At 34.3% G+C, this 20,547-nt stretch overlaps 1 protein-coding gene across 3 annotated transcripts in view; it reads left to right on the top strand.

Annotated features, from left to right (window-relative positions):
- The window catches only part of GARNL3 (GTPase activating Rap/RanGAP domain like 3), a 207,990-nt gene that overhangs the window by 130,132 nt on the left and 57,311 nt on the right, over positions 1 to 20,547 (top strand). For all 3 annotated transcript variants that reach the window (XM_074211536.1, XM_074211535.1, XM_074211537.1), the window contains 4 exons: positions 4,765 to 4,863; positions 15,623 to 15,739; positions 17,324 to 17,499; positions 18,740 to 18,898. In XM_074211536.1, coding sequence (XP_074067637.1) covers positions 4,765 to 4,863; positions 15,623 to 15,739; positions 17,324 to 17,499; positions 18,740 to 18,898 — 551 coding nt within the window. The remainder of the gene's footprint in view (positions 1 to 4,764; positions 4,864 to 15,622; positions 15,740 to 17,323; positions 17,500 to 18,739; positions 18,899 to 20,547) is intronic.

Raw genomic sequence — 20,547 nt, 5'->3', positions numbered from 1 at the left:
CCAACAAGATTAAAGAGTCTTTCTAAGATAACTGTTGAGTAAGAGAGGTACAAATAGAAGAGATTTGACTAGACCTCTATTTATCTAATGTCCAGCCACAGTACTATGCCAGCTATAGGCTAAAATAAAATATTAAATCAACTGAAGCCTCATTGATGGTTGTAACATTCTTTTAAGACAAACTTGAGGGGTGGCTAGGTGGTGCAGTGGATAAAGCACTGGCCCTGGAGTCAGGAGTACCTAGGTTCAAATCCAGTCTCAGACACTTAATAATTACCTAGCTGTATGGCCTTGGGCAAGCCACTTAAACCCCATTTGCCTTGCAAAAACCTAAAAAAAAAAAAAAAAAAAAAAGACAAACTTGATAACTATTAATTCCCAATCAAGTAATTTTTGTTCAACTAGTGGCAAAAAAAATGCTCATTTTATTTATGATATTATTCTGCTTTCCTGAAGAAAGGTATTGGCAAAATATATCTGGTTTCCTTTACATTAAATATTTATACATATTTGTTTCTAAGTTTTAACCTGTACAAAGTTCAAAGAAAACCTTTATAATTCTTTTCTGATCAGACATAGACATTGAATTTGTCTTTTCATTTCCACACTTATCCCCACAAAATATAATTTGGTGCTTCTTATATCCCCATTATAATATAACTAGATTTAGAGACTTGTGTTTTACAAATCTAAGATTATGACTTGTGAAAACAATTTATTTTCTTCTGAATTGGAGAATTTTACTAAGTATGAGTTGTCTAAATGCAAAGACCAAAGCATAAATATAGGCATTCTTACTACTACAAAACAAAAGCATACTTTCCTGTTTTCTCACAGTAGTAAAAAAGCAGGATTGATCTCAAGGCTTTCCATATATTCCATTATGTGATTTTAGCTTGTAATTTATAATTTTTTATAATTCCTTCCTCATTTTTTGCTTGTCTTTCATATGAATTTTTTTCAGCCCATGAAGCTACCAATATTATTTTGAGCAAGTTCCATATTTCACTGTCCCGTTTCTATCAGTTTCATTCACAGATTTTACACACTTGATATTTTATTTGCCACAAGGCCATTTTTGCCTAGGATCATTTTCAAGTTCATGAGTAGCAAATACCTACTCTCAGGGAAGTCTGAAATCTGATTAAATATGATGTAACCATTCCTACCTTTTCTTGTTTAATAGAAAAATATATTCTAAAATTTATGTATTCATGAAATAGATTGCCGAATGATATCATACATGACTAGGGTAACCTGATTCCTATTTCCCACAAACTTAATTCTTTTAACCATTTCCATATATAGTTTTTAGCCAATGAAGATTTTCAGTATAGAATACATGCTTGCTAATACATACATGTCTTTTATAAAAGTAAAGTGTTATTTCATGATCTATATGAATTGTTATATGACATTTCTTTAGAGCAACTTTTTTTTCTATTCCCCACCATGATTATTCAATAACTTTTGCACCAAAATTCTCTCTAGAAGGAATGATAAAATTATAATGGTTCAGCGAAGTCAGTTACTAGAAGACATTAACTGAATTTCAATCACACATTGCTCAAGGGAGAGAGTAAATGTACTGCAGAATCCTGAGATGACACCTTTCTTTCAGAAAAGATGCTCCAAAAGAAGTATCTCAAGTGATTTATTTTCTTATGAGAAGTTAAGGAAATCAGGAGAAGGGAATGCCTTGTAGAAATAGAGATATTAGTGGACTACAATGTTTCATAATATTTCACCTAATATTGTAACTGAGACAATTCCAGAGACTAATCTGAATTAAAAAGTTTACTGTCATGACTAAAACCAGATCTTAATAAGACTGCTGCAAGTAATCTAAAATTATATAGGAATGGAGAGTGAAGTTTTTTTTATGATTCTGACAGCTTCATCTCTGTTCCTCTCTCAGAAATATTCCTAAATTTTCTAAATAGTATAAATAGTTTTTTAATGAAAACTTTCAATACAATGAAGAAAGAAAGAGGAAGGACAGAAAGAAGAAAGGAAGATAGAAAAAATTGAAAGAAATAGAAAACATAATAAGGAAAAGTGAAAGTTGGATGGCAAAAAAGTAACTTCCTATGTGAATTTACAGCATTCTAGATTTTCTCTTCTAGATCTCATTTAAGCTTACAACAAATTTTCTTCCTTATGAGATTAATTTTTTGCTGATGGAGAACACACCTAATTAATATACACTTAGAACAATAGTAAATACTTTAAAGGAAATCCTGGGTGAAACAGTATGAGCAAAGAATCATTTAATCTCAGAGTTAGAAGGGAATTCAGAGATTATTTAGTCATACCAGCACCTGAGGAGAAATTCCCTCTGCAACATCTCTGTGTGAACTTCTCTTCAAACAGTTCATTCTACTTTGGTAACATTGCAAAATGTTTTCTGTGCCAAAGTCTGCCTCTCCCTACTTCCCATTTATTCCCTGAAGGGCCAAGCAAAACAAATCTGCCTCTGTGACACCACAGTCCTTCAAATACTTAAAGATAGCTATCATATACCCCAAAATCTATTCATCCTAGTTGCCTTTTCCTGGAATTGTTCCACCTTGTCAATATCCTTCCTAAAATGAAGCATTTAGAACTAAACACAGCATTCCAAAATGTGATTTACTTGGGCCCTTCTTCTGAATATGATGCTTTTCTTAATGCAGTCTGTATCACATTAGAGGCAGGGCTGATCTCAAAGTCAGGGAGACCTGGTTCAGATCCTGTCTTTTGACACATGTCAGCTGTATGAGAGATAAGTAAAAGTACCTTGGAATATAATTCTGGGCAAATCTCTCTCCATTTTTAACAGTAGTAGTAAAAGGCATTTACTCATTCAGTGTTGCCCATCCACAATCACAAGTCCTAACAAACAAAATTTTTAATAAATATATATATATGTATATATGTATATATAAATATATAATTAGTTCAGTTTAGGGGGTTTCCAGATTTATTCTTAATTTATAGGAATCTTATAGATTATGAAACCCTCTAAGTCTTTTTCCAGAAACTTCTCTCCATGCATATTTCCCTATCTTGAACTATTGATTTTTTAAAAATACAAGTGAAGGACTTTTTAATTATCCCTACTAAAACTGTATTCATCAGATTTAGCACTTAAGGCAACTATAATCTATATTCTGCCTAAACATTTTTCCTTACTTCCTTTTTTTGTTATTCTCTCACTTTAATTGCTGTTTCTTCTCCTCTTTCATTTATTTTTTAGTTGAAAAAGAATGTTGATTGTTCTTGATCAGAGGGACATATTTACAATTTCCAAACAGAGAGAGGTTGAGTAACAAAAGTAGTATATGTTGGTATGGTACAAATATGTAAAATGCAAGAGAAAAAAATGCTTTCTACTTTAAAGGGAAGCAGTATGGTATCTTTGAAAAAGTACAGACTCAGAGCCGACTTTGGAATCAAGCATATTTCTGCCCCTTACTGATGTAGCTGAAACATTGTCTCCTTTTTGATTAAACTTGTGAGAAGTTCCTTCTTCTCCCCAGCTCTTAGTTTCCTCATATGTTCAATGAGGAGATTGGACCAGATAATCTCTCTGGTCCATCCTAACTCTAACTCTATGATCCTAAGTCAAAATTCTAAGAAAAGAACTTTTTATTTTCAAGTAGAAGTATATCTCCACAAAATGTTGCCCAACCAATATTGACTCAATACACTAAGATTCTTCAATTTTATTGATATGGGTCCTCCCATTTCCGATGGATCTTAGCCTCTCCATGCATTAGTAAGTAGTTTTATAAGTTGCTGTGGCTAAAAGATGACTTCTGATAATTACAAATCTTCTAATAATAAGCTCTCCACATTTGACTAGGATTGTCTGTATATGACAGTGCATCATTTAGCTCATTGTTGAAACCTTTCCAGTTTGGTTGTGCCTGACAGAGTTTGCAGTCCATTGACACTGCCTTTGTGAACTCAAGTCTACCTCCTTTCTGTGATAAGACATTGGAGGGAGAGCTTTACAATAAAATGTTATTAAAACATTATAACCAACCCCACTATAATGTTATTCAGCCTGATACATGAAACTCAAACTAAACAGTTGGTGATCTGAACTAGCACTGGGAACCCCCCCCCACCATGGCATTAATTTCCATAGAAACTAACTGCCACCCCATAATATTATTCCACCTAAACTCATGTTTTCACAGAATCTATTAATGACATTACACAAAATCCTATCAGATTGTATTTTAAAAAGGAAGGAAGGAAGGAAGGAAGGAAGGAAGGAAGGAAGGAAGGAAGGAAGGAAGGAAGGAAGGAAGGAAGGAAGGAAGGAAGAAAGAAAGAAAGAAAGAAAGAAAGAAAGAAAGAAAGAAAGAAAGAAAGAAAGAAAGAAAGAAAGAAAGAAAGAAAGAAAATTCTAAAAGGACCAGTTTGCCTTGCTTTTTTTTTTTCATTTTCAGATCTTTGGTATAAGAATTGAATCCTTGATTTACTAGACATTACTTTCTCTTTTATTAACTTTGAGAAAATATTAAGTATCTACATATTGCTACAGCATTGATGAACCCCTTGGGGAAGGAAGAACCTACCTTCCATCAAAAATAAGAAAAGAGCATTTTTGTCTCACTGTGTAGACTGTGAAAGCTCTGGCAAGAGAAACTCATCTCCTCTCTTGACTAGAAAGACAATTAACATTGAAATGAGCTGCAGGCACATAATTGTAGAGAATTTAACAAGCTTAAACCATATTTATAGGATCGAATGAACTGTTTTCTTTTTCAGATGGCCAGCCGATAGTACCAGTATTTGACAAAACTCTGCAAGTGAAGCAGATACATGTACTTGAATCGCTGGACCTACTAATTACCAGAGCAGACAAAGGTAGTATTCCTTATTAATTCTTTATTAAGGAGGAAATTTAGTATAGAGCATACTGATCTAAAAAATGTAAGCAGGATTTAAATGTCAGTTATTGGTATAATTTATGCTTCCTTCCTTCCTCCCTTCATTCTTCCCTTCTTTTCTTTTCCTTTTCTTTCTTCCTTTTCTACCTTCCTTTCCTTCCTTCTTTCTTTTGTTTCTTCTTTCCCTCTGATCCTCCTTCTTTCCTTTCCTTCTTTCTCTCTCTCTTTCCCTTTCTTCTTTCCTTCCCTCCCTCCTTCCTTTCTTTATCTCCCTGTCTATACCCCAGAGTGATCAAAGAAAAAGGAAAATATTCATATGTACAAAAATATTTATAACAGCTGTGTTTATAATGACAAAGAATGTGAAACTGAGAGTATATCCATTAACTGAGTAATGACTGAAAAGTTGTTATATATGAATATGATGAAATATTATTGTGCTGTTAGAAATGATGAAGGGGATGGTTTCAGAAAAACCTGGGAATGAGCTGATACAAAATGAAATGAGCAGAACTAGAACAACATAGTACACAGTGGCAGCAATATTGTAATGATGATCAACTATGAAAAAGACTTAGCTATTCTGAAAACTACAGTGATCCAAGACAATTCCAAAGGATTGATGATGATGAAAATGGCTATCCACCTCCAAAAACACAACTGATGAGCTCTAAGTGAAGACTGAAATATATTTTCTTTTACTTTAGAGGCAGGAGGAAGAGAGGGATTCAGAACTGAAAATAAAAATTTTTAAATAAAATAAAAAATAAATTTTCTACTTTCAGGAGGCAGTATGGTTCCATGGAAAGAGTACTGAATTGCAGAGTGAGGACTTGGATATGAATCCAGTCTTCTGACACTTATTACTCATGTGGTACAACCTCAATTATTGATGTAAAGAAACTTTTTCTTTCTTGCTTGCTTGCTTTCTTTCTTTCTTTCTGTCTTCCTGTCTTTCTGCCTTCTGCAGGATCAAGGATTAGATCCAAGGGAGGTAAGGGAGATAGAAAAAGAAAGAAGTTTGTAATCCTATAGAAATAAGATCTACATAAGTAATTGCTATATTAACAGTTAATCAAAAAGCATTTATTACCTACTATATTTCAGACATTATGCTATACAAAATAGTGTCTGTACGATAAGAATGGTATAGACCCAAAGATATGGCTGTTCAGAGTAAGTTAAGACATTTCTGACTGAACAGTCAGAAAATGCTTAATCAATTGCTATACTTTTTTCAGGATGATTGGTGATTGAGGAAGGAAGCCTCCGTGCAAAGATATTGAAACTGATTAAGTGTTCTATTCAAAGAAGACTGATTATGACTCTGATTCATTTGAGAGTAAGGATTTCAAACAAGATTGTCATAATAGTATTTCTTTATAATTCAACCAAGGCCTTAGTACCCTATGAGAATATCATTTCTACAACCAAAGATAGAAGAGGCAATGTGATAACTGGGAGACTGGAGGGTCCATAGATGTAATAGTTTCTAGGTAGTACCAATAATCAGGACAGCTGCACCCTAAGGAGGGAGGAAAATTGAGGAGGAAAGAGGTACAAAAAGTTAAGTCCTCCAAGGCAAGGAGTGAGGTCACTAGTCAAGACAAACCCAGAGCAATAGTTGTGGTGGGTCAACTCAGACAGAAAAAGAGATGAGATAGATCTTATGACTAGCTTTATTAATACTTTATTAATACTCTAGCTTTATTAATACTCCAGCTATTCAGCTAGTGCCCTTCCCACCTCTCAAAAAATTACTTTGTATTTTTTCAGTATACACACACACACACACACACACACACACACACACACACACACACACACACACACACAATGTGATCTCCTTAAAGGCAAGAACTATTTAATTTTTTTCTTTGAATTCCAGGCACCTGACACATTGCCTGGCATATAGCAGGTGTTTAATAGATTGATTGATCCTGTGATCTTTAACCTATGATCTATAAAAAAGAAATCCATTCCAACAGGAAGCTATATCAGGAACAAAGGCATGGAGATAGGAAAGGATGAATCATGTATTTTTCCCAGAGTATATTATAGAGGAATAATGGAAGAAGTGACTGGAAAGGTTAAGTTGGATCCAGATTATTAAGGACCATGAATGTCAGTTTAAAAAGTCTAAAATGAATTCATTCAGCAGTGCAAAGCTATTTTAAGTTTTTTGGGATTTTTTATAATTACATTTTATTCTCCCTGCAATTTTACACACACACAGACACACACACACACACAAAACTTAAAAAAAGAAACCCTGGAAAAATATGTGTAGTCAAGCAAAACAAATTCCCATATTGACCATATCCAAAAAATAGATGTGTCATTCTTTACCCTGAATCTTCAAAAGGTAAGTAGCATTCATCATCATTAGTTCTTTAGAATCATGGTTCATTTATTTCAATATGTACTTTATTATCCCACTAATCAACTTCCTTATTCTTTAATCAACACCAAATCATTTTGATGATTGCTATTTTCTGGTAGATAATTTGAAATCTGGTAGTCCCTCTTTCTTTTTTTTTTTAGCATCTCCCTTGAGATTCTTTACCTTTTATTTCTCCAGATGAAAATAGTTTTTATTTTTCTCCTTCTATAAGATAATCAATGTTGGTTTTGATATGGCACTGAATAAATAATTTAATTTGGGTAGACTTTTCATTTTTATTATAATGGTTCAACCAACACATGAACAATTAATATTTCTCTTTCTTTTAATAAAGTGTTTTGTAGTTGTATTCATATAGTTCCTTGTATCTTGGTAGATAAACTCCATGTATGTATTTTATATATTCTATTCTTATTTTAAATGACATTTCCCTATCTCTTCCAATTTTTGTGTTTTTAAGTCTTTGATTTTTTTTTGCAAGGCAAATGGGGTTGAGTGGCTTGCCCAAGGCCACACAGCTAGGTAATTATTAAGTGTCTAAGGTCGGATTTGAATTCAGTACTCCTGATTCCAGGGCCAGTGTTCTATCCACTTTACCACCTATCCACCCCCCCCCCAATTTTTGTGTTTTTAAAACAGAAATGCTGGTGATTTATTTCATCTCCTGAATTAGTTTTTAATTTATTCTCTAGGATTCTGCAAAAAGTGATCATTTTCTTCTTTTTTTGATTATTCCTTTAATTTCTTATTGCTATTGCTACTATTTCTAGCACTATATCAGATATTAATGGTGAAATGGTAGTTAGTATGTATCCCAAATGAAGAACCAGTATTATAATGAGGATATAATGGGAATAAATTAAACTCCTTTCCAACAAAATCCTAGAGGTTAACTACCCAAGGGTATTAGATGATAAAAATTTTTTATTTAAGAGTAGCTATTGTATCTCAGAATAGATGTGGCAATTGTTGCTTATCCCATAGACCCAGGAAAAGAACTGAAAAAAAGAAACCAGAGATTCATCATTTGACAAAGTGAATAAAAAAAGTAATGACCCAGCAAAGGGGTTGACAAAGCAATCAATAGCAAAACCTATGAAGCAACAATTCCTTCAAAAGAACTGGCAGTACAGAAGCTAAGAACAATTAGCCCTGTTCCCTCTTAGTGTTTTCTCCAATGCCAGGCAAGTGATGTGAAAAAAGAATCAATAGAACTTGGCAACTGATATGTCATTAATCCTGAGCAAGATTCATAGGTGCCTGAGCATTTATGCTTTGGTGACTAGCATTAATGCCATTAAAAGAAACAGGCTTGGTTTTTAAATATCCAGGTGTAGGTGTCTAGAAGCCAGTTGGAAATGCAGTCCTAGAACCTGGGAGAGAATCTAGAGCTAAGACTTGGCAGTCATTTGCTGAGAAAGGATGGTTGGAACTCCAACCCAAAATTAATTCACCAAAAGAAGGTATGTAGGAATAAAGAGAAGAGAACTGAGTGAGGGCAGCAGCTCAGAGAAATGCAGATACTTAGGATATAAGAGGAAAAAGAGGAACTAGAAAAACAATTGTCAGAAAAATAGGGAGAGAAAAATAAAGGAAGCCAAGAAAAAGGGCAAGGAGAAGAATAGGTAATTTCATCATTGCAAAAATTTTTGGAAAAGTTACCTTCTTCCAATTCCTACACTTCCTTACCATCTACTCCTTTTCAACAACTTTCATAATTACCATTTTACTGAACTACTCTGTTCATAGACTTTCTAACTGGCAAATCCAGTGATCTTCCCCCTGCCCTGTGATCATCTTTCTAGAGCTTTTCTACATTTGACTCTTAACCACTGTCTTTTTTCTGAAATATTCTATCACTCTTGGATTCGGAAAACTCACTCTCTCCTGATTATACCATGACTTTCTAATCACTCTCTTTTCTTCACTGGCCCTTCATTTCCTTTTCAACTTCTTGATGTGGGGCTCTCTCAGTATCTGACTTTGACCTTTTTTCTCTAAACTTTCTTCCATGATCTGTATTCCTGTTTTGCAAATCTCTGTCTCCAAGTCTGACCTCTCTTTTAAGTTCTAGAATATTACCAGTGGCCTACAAAACATCTTCACCTCTTCAGTATCTCACATTCATCCCCTTCTTTCTACCTACTAGTCATTAGACAAAAGCCTCAATTCTTCTCAAGTGAACTACTGTAGCCAATAAGTCTCATAAATCAAGACATCACCCTTATGATGCCATTGGTTCTCTTTGAGAATGAAGAATGAATAACAATAATAGCAATAATCTTGCAACATCTAGGCCTTTTCAGACTTCTCCAATTTTTAGCACCCCCTCCCAAAATAAGGCAAAGTGTTATTTATTTAATGGTTTATTTATTTATTTATTCATTTATTATTTTGTATTTCTTTGTCTCTGAACATGTTGTAACCTAAGGGACTATATAACTTTTTCATTTGTATCCCCCAAGTCTGGTACTTGTGTAGGTGCTTCGTAAATGCCTGTTGGCATTTGATGATGTTGCATTCACTTGAATGTTTACCAGAAGCTCAAGCTCTGTTTTGTACTTATCTATAAGTTTGTATTTTAGCCCTCTACAAGGTTAGGAACTGTATTGTTTCTAAACTTTGTGTTTTACACCGTGCATATCACAGTGCTCTGCACACAATAAGAATTTTATAAATGCTTATTGAATTTATCATTGGAATCATCAAAAGAATTGTTTGAATAATGGAAAGAAAAGCTAGAGAGCAAAAGGTTCAAGCTTGTAAAACCACCTTGACTGAGGAAACTTTATGAGGGATTTCCTGTACTTGATACAGAGAAAAAAAAGAGATAAGATGGAAAAAATCCAAAGAAACAAATTAAATCAAAATTATAAGTTCCACAATGTAAAATTCACTGAATTTTGAGTAATTGGCAAAATGCAGTTTTTAACCTTTTCATTTTCTAAGGTATCAATCTTGCTTCCTCTTGCCTTGCCCCTTAATTTTGAATTTTGAAAGTTTTATTTATGCTTTTTCCACACATTACTATCATTTCTTAACAGTAAATAAGTAAATTTTCCCTCATAATTGAATGTCATGTAGATGACTTACACATTTTATTTATTATACTGAGGGTTGTGTTGTGCAAAGACATCCTTCTCAGGGACAGCTAGGTGGCATAGTGGATAGAGCACTGGCCCTGGAGTCAGGAGTACCTGAGTTTAAATTCTGCCTCAGACACTTAATAATTACCTAGCTGTGTGGCCTTAACCCCATTTGCTTTGCAAAAAAAAAAAAAAAAAACAAAAAAAAAAACCTGCTAGAGTGAGAGAAAATTGTACATTTTTATTCAAAAATCCTGCAGGATAGGGGTACCTCACCTGGCATGAGGTGCAAGATGGTATTCGAACATCAGGTAACTTATGGTCTTCAGAAACTCCTTCCCCTCCCTCTTGGATTTTCATAGACTCTCAGAATTTGAGTTGTAATCTAAGAGGTCCGCCCATCCCATGACATGCCCCAATATGATTCCCCCCCACATCATATGACTCATGATATGCTGATGAACCCCAATCTCACAGGGGGTGTGGGGGTTAATATTCAATTACCTGATTGCGCAAACTCAGTTGCATTAGGTCAAGATCTCTAGGTCACTTTTGACTGGTTAAGAGCTGGTCTTGGGTTTGCTATCTCTGGAATGGGATTAGGAAAACTCTCCCAATTTTCCTTGTAATGGATTCCATAGGGCTCCCCCCACACCCTATGAAGACCAACACCCTACATTCCTCACACCTCTCATATCAGCAAGGCTCCAAGGCATTCCAGCAATGCCTGGCAAAGCACCAGTATATAATTTTACAGTGATAAATTGGCAACGACATCCCTGTCTTTCAATGGTCTACTCAATGGTATGATATGATTGGCAACAAGCTTTCATTAGTAAGATAAGAACAACTCTTTCAAAACTCTTGTCTCAAAAATATGTTATAACACAAATTTACACATTGACCCTATCTGCCAGAGTATACCTTGTTCTATTCTTGAAGTTCTCTATTAAGGTTCTCTACTACCACTTCTCTACTAAGAGGAGAAAGATTTGTTTCATTATCAATTCTCTAGAGTTCAATTCATCCTTATATTGACATGAATACTGATATCTTTCATTGTAATTTTTCTTTTTATCCCTGTGATCATTCATGTTCTCTTGATATTGCTTACTTTACTTTGCATTTATTAATACAACTCTACTCAAATTTATCTAAATTTTGTATATCCTTTATGTCTTAGAACACTAATATTCCATTACATTCATAGTGTTTAGCTTTTCTCCAATCAAGGGGAAGCCACTTTATTTTCAGGAAATTTTGCAGGTTTGTTTTGGTGAAGGTTTCTGTGACAAAAGTACTGCCATAATAATATTGTTTTCCATCTTTTTGGAGTATATATTAATTAATTCTATAACACAGTCAAAGGATATAAACATTTTAGTCACTTTTCTAGTGTAGCTTCAAATTGTTTTGTAAGGATTTGAACAAATTAGTAGCACCACTAATAAATAATCAGTCAAAAAAGGATTGGCTAAGTGTCATCAGGTATTATGCTCAGCCCTGAGGAAGAACAATTAAAAAAAATGAAACAATTGAACCAAAAGGAAGCTTACATTACATCTTATGGGAGGAGAAAACATGCTTATAAATTCCTATACAAAATAAGCAGTACAATGGGGGAGAAGGAGAGCTTGGGTAGGCGACTATAGATGTCCTATAGAGAGATTAGGAAAGACCTCACCAAAAAAACTAGTGGTTGGAAATCAGCGAACTGAAAGTGCAGGCTATAAAGATGGTGTATTACGGATATGAAGGATTCAGTGTGGACAAAGGCATGGAGACCAGAGATAGAATGTCATATGTGAGGAACAATAAGAGAGCAATTTGACTGGGCTAAAGGAAAACAATGAATAAGATTAGAGAGAGAACCAAGTTGTGAAGGGCTTTAAATACCAAACAGAAAAGGTTACATTTGATCATAGGGAAGTCCTCTGGATTTATTAAATAGGTGACTGACCTGGTTAGATCTATGGTCTAGCAACATCACTTTGGAATATAGATGGGACAGTGAAGAGATTTGAAGAAGAAAGTAACCCAGGCAAGAGGTGACAAGGATTTAATACAGGGAAGAATGATGATGGTTATGTGACAGGAGAAAAGTCAGTGAGAGACATTATAAAGACCCATGTATTTCTCAGCCCACCACCTCTCTGACATTCACTATTTCCATGTTTTAAAATCTTTGCCAGTTTGTAGGAATGATATAAAACCTTGCTTTAATTTGTCTTCCTCATATTATTGATTTAAAACACTTTTTCACATAGTTGTTGATCATTTGTCCTACTTCTTTTGAAAACTGTTTTTCCTCACTCTTTATCCTGCCTATTCCTCAGCAAGAATCACACCTTCCATTAAAAAGTAAAAAATTCTTTTGTTGTGAGAATCAAAAAAATTAATGAATATAAAATGCTTTGCAAATCTTAAAGGACAAAGCATACTAATGTTCGCTTTTTAAAACTTCTATGTTTTTATTTTTTCATGTTTTTCCCTAGTTCTAATTTTTCTTTCACATGACTAATATGGAAATTTGTTTTTAAAAAAAGAAACAAAAGAAAATCTAAATATCTTATTTTTAATTAGCATTATTAACCTGTGAGCTCAAATTCAGTTCTGTGTTAGATAATACCTATAGCACCTGGTTCATGTGATTCCTGTAAAGCTTAAATTAGCAAATCTTGAAGCACTAAATGAATATCAGTTATTATTTTATTACTATTACCCAAGAATGTAGTTCACCTGGAACCTGAACAATGTCATTTGAATAAGGACCATCTTTTTTACCCTAAGGTATCAATTCCCTATTAGACATATTTGCTCTCACCTTTGAAGTGAAAGATTATTTTCCTTGGCAAAGAAAATAGAAGGAAAATAAGAATTAAGCATCTGTGTTTTCAAATATATTTAGTTATCATCATCCTAATGGCCCAAAATCCTCTCCCTTCTTTGAGAATACCTTTTTCCTCTGCATAGTTAAAAGAAATCTTTTGTTATCCTTATCTTTCCATGCCAACCTCAGGGTGTTTGGGTCCTATACTCATAACACTATCCTTACAAGTAACTTTATGTTATTTGTCCTTGCTATTATATTCTGTATATGTCTTCAGAAATTAAACTGGTTAGTGAATTCCTTATGAAAATATTCATTTCTTCCCAGTTCCATTTATCTCCTTCAGAACTGTTTATCTTTGTTATCTTCAAGTTTTCATTTTTATAAACACTTTTCCCATTGTCCTTGGACTGCCTACTATAAAATTTTAGTTTATGGGCCAATATTGATATGTGAAAGCACTTGAAAACTATAACATATTATACAAATATAAGGCATTATGATCAAGATGATATTATTACAAATAATAAAAATTATAATAGTTAAAGGATCCATGATAAAGGATTCATGGTATAAATACTTAGTCCATTAACTCCCCCCCAACACCTTAGCAAATTATCTTTTCAAAGTAGGTTGTTACCAATTTTCTGGTGATGAAATTGGTGATTAAATTGGTCCTAAGGCAATTGACCATCTCTGAATATTACTAATTTGGTACAACCTGCCATAGCATTTAGTCACCTGGAATAGCCTCCAGGAATCCAGGGTTACTTGAATTCCATGAGGAAGTTATAGAGCAGGACTTTACTGGGGGAAATGATAATAATTGGGTCAAATACATAATAGACATTAAAATCATGCTTAACCTTTTAGAAAATAGAATAAAATATGGAAGTGCAAAAATGTTCATGAAGAAATTGTGTGTAACTATTTATTCAAAACAAATTATTGGAACTTTGTATTGTATTGTATTGCAAATTGGATTGGAATGCAAACTCATTCTTTGCAGTCAGCCAATTAGAAGTTAAAGATGAAATATTATTTGTTGACCATAATTACAGGGGCATTTATTTTGTGCTAATAGTGGTGAAATTCTTGGACTGGTGCAAGACTTCCAGAGCAAAAGCATTTGCCAAGAATTTCATTAGTTTAATTAATCAAGAATGAGAGATTCAAAGACACTTAGATAGTCTTGTGGTTCCAACCATAATCTATGCCAACTAACAATTGGAAGAGTTTTTCCCAAGACCCCCTGGGCAACTTCTAGGAAATCAAAGCCTTTGGGTTCTGAGGGGAGTTGTGGTTGAAGATCTGAGAGGAAACACTGTACTGCTTGATACAAAGAGAGACAAGTTTGGATTAACCATGTTGTCACAGCCCAACGTTGCTGAAACTTGATGACTCATATTTTGTCACTAGATATCACATACTGACATTTTGCTCAGCATTGCCTGAAATACCTGTTGTCTTTATGTCTAAACACAGAATGCACCATGGGTATGGAAGCCTAGTGTAGGCATTTAGGGTGAATCCTAGCAGGGACAGGTGGAGACTACATCTATTGTAAAGAAGAATTAGATTGCTGAGGACAGTGAAACAATTAAGTGTCAAAACCCTTAACAATTCTCTTTTTATTACTACATATGATTTTACAGTAGCTTTTGTTTTCATGTAGGAGATGATTTTGAAAATCTGTCTTTTAGTTATTTCTCCATTATTTAATTTGAGGTCTTCTCTGTGTATTTAATGTATGATTTTTCATTTGAAGTGATAAATTCCAAAAGATAGTTTAGTGAAGAGCAAACTGATATTTCCATGAATCCAGAGTTCAATTAAATAAACATTTATTAAATTCCTGTTATGCTCAAGATACTGCCCTTAAAAACCTTATATTACATCCACATTGAAAACTATCCATTTCTTGGGGCTAGGGGTAGATAAGTGGCAAAGTGGATCGAGCACCAGCCCTGGAGTCAGGAGAACCTGAGTTCAAATTCGGCCTCCGACACTTAATAATTACCTAGCTGTGTGACCTTGGGCAAGTCACTTAACCCCATTGCCTAGCAAAAAAAAATGAAGGGGTTAGGTGGCACAGTGGATAGAATACCAGCCCTGGAGTCAGGAGGACCTGAGTTCAAATGTGGCCTCAGACACTTAATAATTACCAAGCCGTGTGACCTTGAGCAAGTTACTTAAAACCATTGCCTTGGGGAAAAAAAATGAAGGGGCTAGACAGACCTGCAGAATTTCTCAGCAGGATTCTACTCAAGTCACATGTCTTTCCCTTCCACACAGTTGTAAATGTGAGAGTTTCTACCTTCTGATATTTAGTCAGAAGGCATTGATTTGGGAAAAACATTGCACTGTTATCTTATTGTTTATATTTTAAGTGTCTTCACCTTTATTATCTTCACAGGGAAAGATGCTCGACTCTTTGTCTTCAGGTTAAGCACTATGAGGAAAGATATGGAGGAAAAGCAGATAGTGAAGAGCAAGTATGACTGTAGAGAAAATAAACTTGAAAAAACAAAAGGTGATTTGGGTCTTACTGTTGTTTTTAAGTAGTGGTTTAAATCTTTTTGTTGTTTTTTCACCTAGTAGAAGTTTTGTATAAAATGAAAGTGACTAAAAGTTTGGACTTTGATTTCATTTCGCTTTAATAAACATTTACTAAGCATTTGCTATGAGCAAGGTAGGCTAAGCATTCAGGATACAAAAAGAGGTCAGAAAAAGTCCCTGCACTCTTTACAGTCTCCTGGGGGAGACCATATGCAAACAGATAAATATCGAGCAAATTGTAAACAAGATAAATAGAAATAGATGGGAAAAGGAAAGCACTGGATTTAAGAGGGGTTGGAGAAGGCCTCCTGTAAAAGGAAGTCAGAAAAGTCAGTCATCAGAGTAGAGAGGAAGAATGTTCCAGACATGGAATGCTGGGAGCTGAGAGGTAGAGAGTCATTTGTGGAACAACCAAGAGATTGTCACTGCATCATAGAATTTTAGAAGACTGAAAAGATAGCGGGGGCTGGATTATGAAGGGCTTTGAATGCCAAGGCAGAGCATTGTGGATTTGATCCTAGAGGCAATAAGGAGTCACTGGAATGGATTGAAAGGGGGGAGGGGTAATATGCTTGGACTTGCATTTTAGGAAAATCATTTTAGTAGTGAATGGAAAATGGATTGGAGTAGAAAGACTTGAGGCCCACAGCAGAGTTGTAAAGGGACAGGTGTGAGTTGATGAGAGCCTGCACTAGTGTGGTGGCAGTATCTGTTCAACTTTTAGTTATTATTTAAGCAAACATCAAGTTCCTTTTGTGTAAAGTACATCTGTGGAGGTGGTGGAAATATGTTTAGATAAGATAAGGTCCCTTCTTCTGTGGAATCTATTATCCAGTGGAGGATAAGATACAGTAATACACAGTATCACATAATAGATGCACCAGATTGTTTGGAAACAATATCCTGCTTGAGGTCCAAGAGTAAAAGTTACCAATGGAAATAAGGAGAGACTTCATGTAGGAAGCAGCATTTTAAAGAATCAGTAAGAATTAATATGAAGAGAAAGGAGGATAAATAAAGCCTTGGGAGCAGTAGGAGAAATATTATGGAGATAAGAAAGCATAAAATATTTAGGAAGCCTAAAGCAAATTTTTTGGACTGAATTATAGTGCATAGGTACATGGAGGGGAATGATAGAAGGCTGGAAAAGGAGGGTGATACTGGGTTGTGGATAGTCTTAAATAACTTTGAATTGTCCCAAGGAATTTAAGTAGTAGGCATTAGGGAAGCACAAAATATTGTGACAGAATGATGTGATCAGATTTTTACATGCAAAAACTAGAAGAATATGTTGGGGGCAGTAAAAAAATATCTGGAGAGAAGCATATCTTCTAGCAATAGTTGGAAGAAGAGCACTAAACATCTTTAGTGGTTATATGGAAATAGTGAAAAAGTGAGGAAATTTTTTCAAGCTTATAAAGCAATGGTCACCTTAATTTGACATACTCTCATAATTTAGGGAGAGAGTTAAAAGAAAAATTGATTTCTCACAAAAATCTAAAAATTGTTTTTTAAAATATAATTTTTGGGTTTCATTGCAATTTATTTGTCTTTACAGGTTGCCATTTATATGCCATTAACACTCACCATAGCAGTGAATTGAGGATCATTGTTGCAATTCGCAACAAGCTGCTTCTTATCACAAGGAAACACAATAAGCAAAGTGGTTTAACCAGCCTCTCAATGTTATCTTCATTATCAGAGTCACCTGTTGAAGAATTCCAGTACATCAGGGTTTGTTTTCTTTTCTAAGAAATTTTACCTTGATTTAGGCCATCTATGTTATATACTAGTTAGTGGAGGCCATTTCTTTTTTACTCAACAAAGCCTAATTCAGGGATCATTCTTAGATGTAGAGAATAAACTAGGAAAATTCACTCCCTTGATGCTCTAGACAACCCTAGAGGCTCATGGAAAGCAGTATTTCCCTCATTACATTTTACCTCCTAAAAGGTTGGTAGTCTTATCCCAATCTCCTTCAAGTTTTCAGTAATATTTTGCACAAAAAGAATAAGAAATCTTAAATCTTATTTTGTCCAACTTTCCCATTTTGCAGGTGAGGAAATAGATTGAGGGTCAGACTTGAATTTAGTGACAGAAACAGGCTTTGAGAACTGATTTCCTAATTCCTAAACCAGTATTCTTTCCTTTGTACCCTAGTGCCACTATTTATCTATGATGGGATATTTATATAGGAAAGAAGTGTCAAACATAGGGACTACTGAACTAGATTAGAATACTTAACAAAAGAAATAAAAATAGAACAGAACATAAATAATGTTGATGTGGTTTTTATCCCCTAAGTCAATATGTTGCCCTTGAGTATGATTTAGTAGCCAAACTGTTGGAGTTTGATACCATTGTTGTAGAGAGAAGCCTACATAGGTAGATTAGTTTAGATAATTTCTGAGATCCCAAGTTAAAAGTTTTCTAATTTGCTAAATGTCATAGAGCTTGGAAGAGATCTGAGTCTCCTGATTACCATCCTAGGGAGTCTTAAGACAATTCCACATTGCCTTAAATTTGACCATTCTTTTTCATTCTTAAACTATTCTTTCCATTTCTACTTTTAAAATTAGGTGCTATTAAACTACATAGAAGTTGAAACCTTGAACACTGTATTTGAAGACATTAGTATAAGAATCAATTTATCTTATTTATGCTTAGCTAAAATTAGAGCCTTTTGCATTTACTAAAATAGTTTCAAATTAACTAGCATTGAGATATAACAGTTTTACATTGAATCAATTATATAAAATCTATAATCTCTGCACCCTTTGGATGGCAAGCATCCTGAGAACTAAAAACTGGTTATGGAAATGTGGAGATCTAATAAAGTCACTGACAACTTAGAGATATCAACATTTGCATTGCAAGCCCAACCATATAAAAGAGTGTTGCAGGATGGCATAATAGGAGAGATAACTCTCCTATTTTCTAACTATTTTCTAACATATCCTCATTGGTGGCTTAGGAGATCTGTTTGTCTGACCCCCCTGTGGTGATGACCTTGGTGGATGGGCCAACTGAAGAGAATGACAATCTGATTTGTGTGGCATATCGGCATCAGTTTGATTTGGTGAATGAGAGCACAGGGGAATCTTTCAGATTGCACCATGTAGATGCCAACAGGGTAAGTTCATTTGCATGACAAGCAGGAATGAAAGAGGACTCAAATTTATTGTATGTTCTTACAGGGTGTTATAATGATTATTTGTGTTTTATTTTCAAAATAAAATTTATTGATAGTTATATCTATATCATCAATTTTGATAATGTTCTGAATTTTCTTTGGCCATTCATTCCATCTGAATATAAGGTTCACAAAAGTGAAAAGAAAAATAAAAAATTAAATAGTCAAATCCTTGTGGGGATTCCAGAGAGGTAAGTGGTTAGAAATTCTCCCTTCTAGCCTCAGAACTATACAGCTGACTACAGAAGGACTTAGGTTCTCCAAAAGTATTGAAAGGATAGATAAGAATCTACACTGAAATCCAGATAGTGGGGTAAATCTCAACAGTTCAAGGCTAGTTATAGGGTATTTGAAGATCACTACATATTCCACAATCTAAGCTGTGCCAAGAACCCCAGTGTCAGTGCCTGAAATTCTGACACTTGACAAATTAGGGTGTTCATTACCTGTCTATTCCACCTCAAAGTATAATTCACAGACCACTTAGGGTCCCTGAAATTCTTTCAATGGCTCTGGATGTCAAAATTATTATAATAATACTAGGATATTTTCTTTTCTAATGGGGTATCAATAGATGAAACCCACATAAACAAAAGCTCTTTGGCAGGTCCTTAGTCATTGTTAAAGTAGAAAAGGGTCCTGAGATCAAAAAATTTGATAACCACTATCTGTACAATTCTTTCGGTGCTATAGTTGAACAGGAGGCAAGGGAATTATATAGTAGATTCAAATACAATTAATGTAGAGTACTTAAAGTACCTGCCATTGATTGGAGAAGAGTAGGTCCTTATCAATGGTGATCTCAAATTGGATATGTTTTATGGTATCTCTCAATTCTTGGGCTCTTTCATTGGAGAATACTGCTTCATCTCTGTGAAGGAGGGAAAAAAGGCTATGACATTTATCATCATTTAATAATAATAATAATAATAATAATAATAATATAAACAGTGGGCCTATATATACCATTTGGATAAGCTACTACCAGGCAAGCAGTGGTAGCCGAGGTTTGACCTTATAATCTGAACATATGAGACTTCCTGTATGTTTGGTTAATTAAGTCAGAAGCTTTTAGTATAATTTTCTTTGATTATCCTTTTCATATAAAATGTCTAAACATTATATTTACTAGAATATTAATTATACTATATATGATATATAGTATATAATATATAATGCTAACATTTTCTAGAATTACTAAGTATAATAAATAGTTAATATATATAGATAAATAAATAGAAAACTACTATATTTTAGTAGATAACGTAGAGCAAATTGGGTTTTTTAAATCCAAAAATCCAGGTATATTTAAGTACCTTTCTCTCTAATTGTTGATTATTATGAGTTATTCTTTAGTATAACCCTGATACTTCCCTGACCCTTAACAGAACCAATGTGTTCTCTTAGAAGTAAAATATCCATCAGCTTGTCTCACTGCCTCAGGGCAGCTTTAGATCCCTTGCAGGCAGGTTCCATCTAGGTCTTGAACTTTCTCACTAAAAAGAATTTTACTCTGTTGTTTATAACTTATTAATAATCCCAGCTTGCCCTTTCATGTTCCCTCCTGTCCCCCTGCTTTGTGGCTCAGC

Source organism: Macrotis lagotis, chromosome 1, assembly GCF_037893015.1.
Source record: "Macrotis lagotis isolate mMagLag1 chromosome 1, bilby.v1.9.chrom.fasta, whole genome shotgun sequence".
Taxonomy (NCBI): Eukaryota; Metazoa; Chordata; class Mammalia; order Peramelemorphia; family Peramelidae; genus Macrotis; species Macrotis lagotis.
Note: the sequence above shows the minus strand (reverse complement) of the source record. Positions and strands in the feature narration are given on the sequence as shown.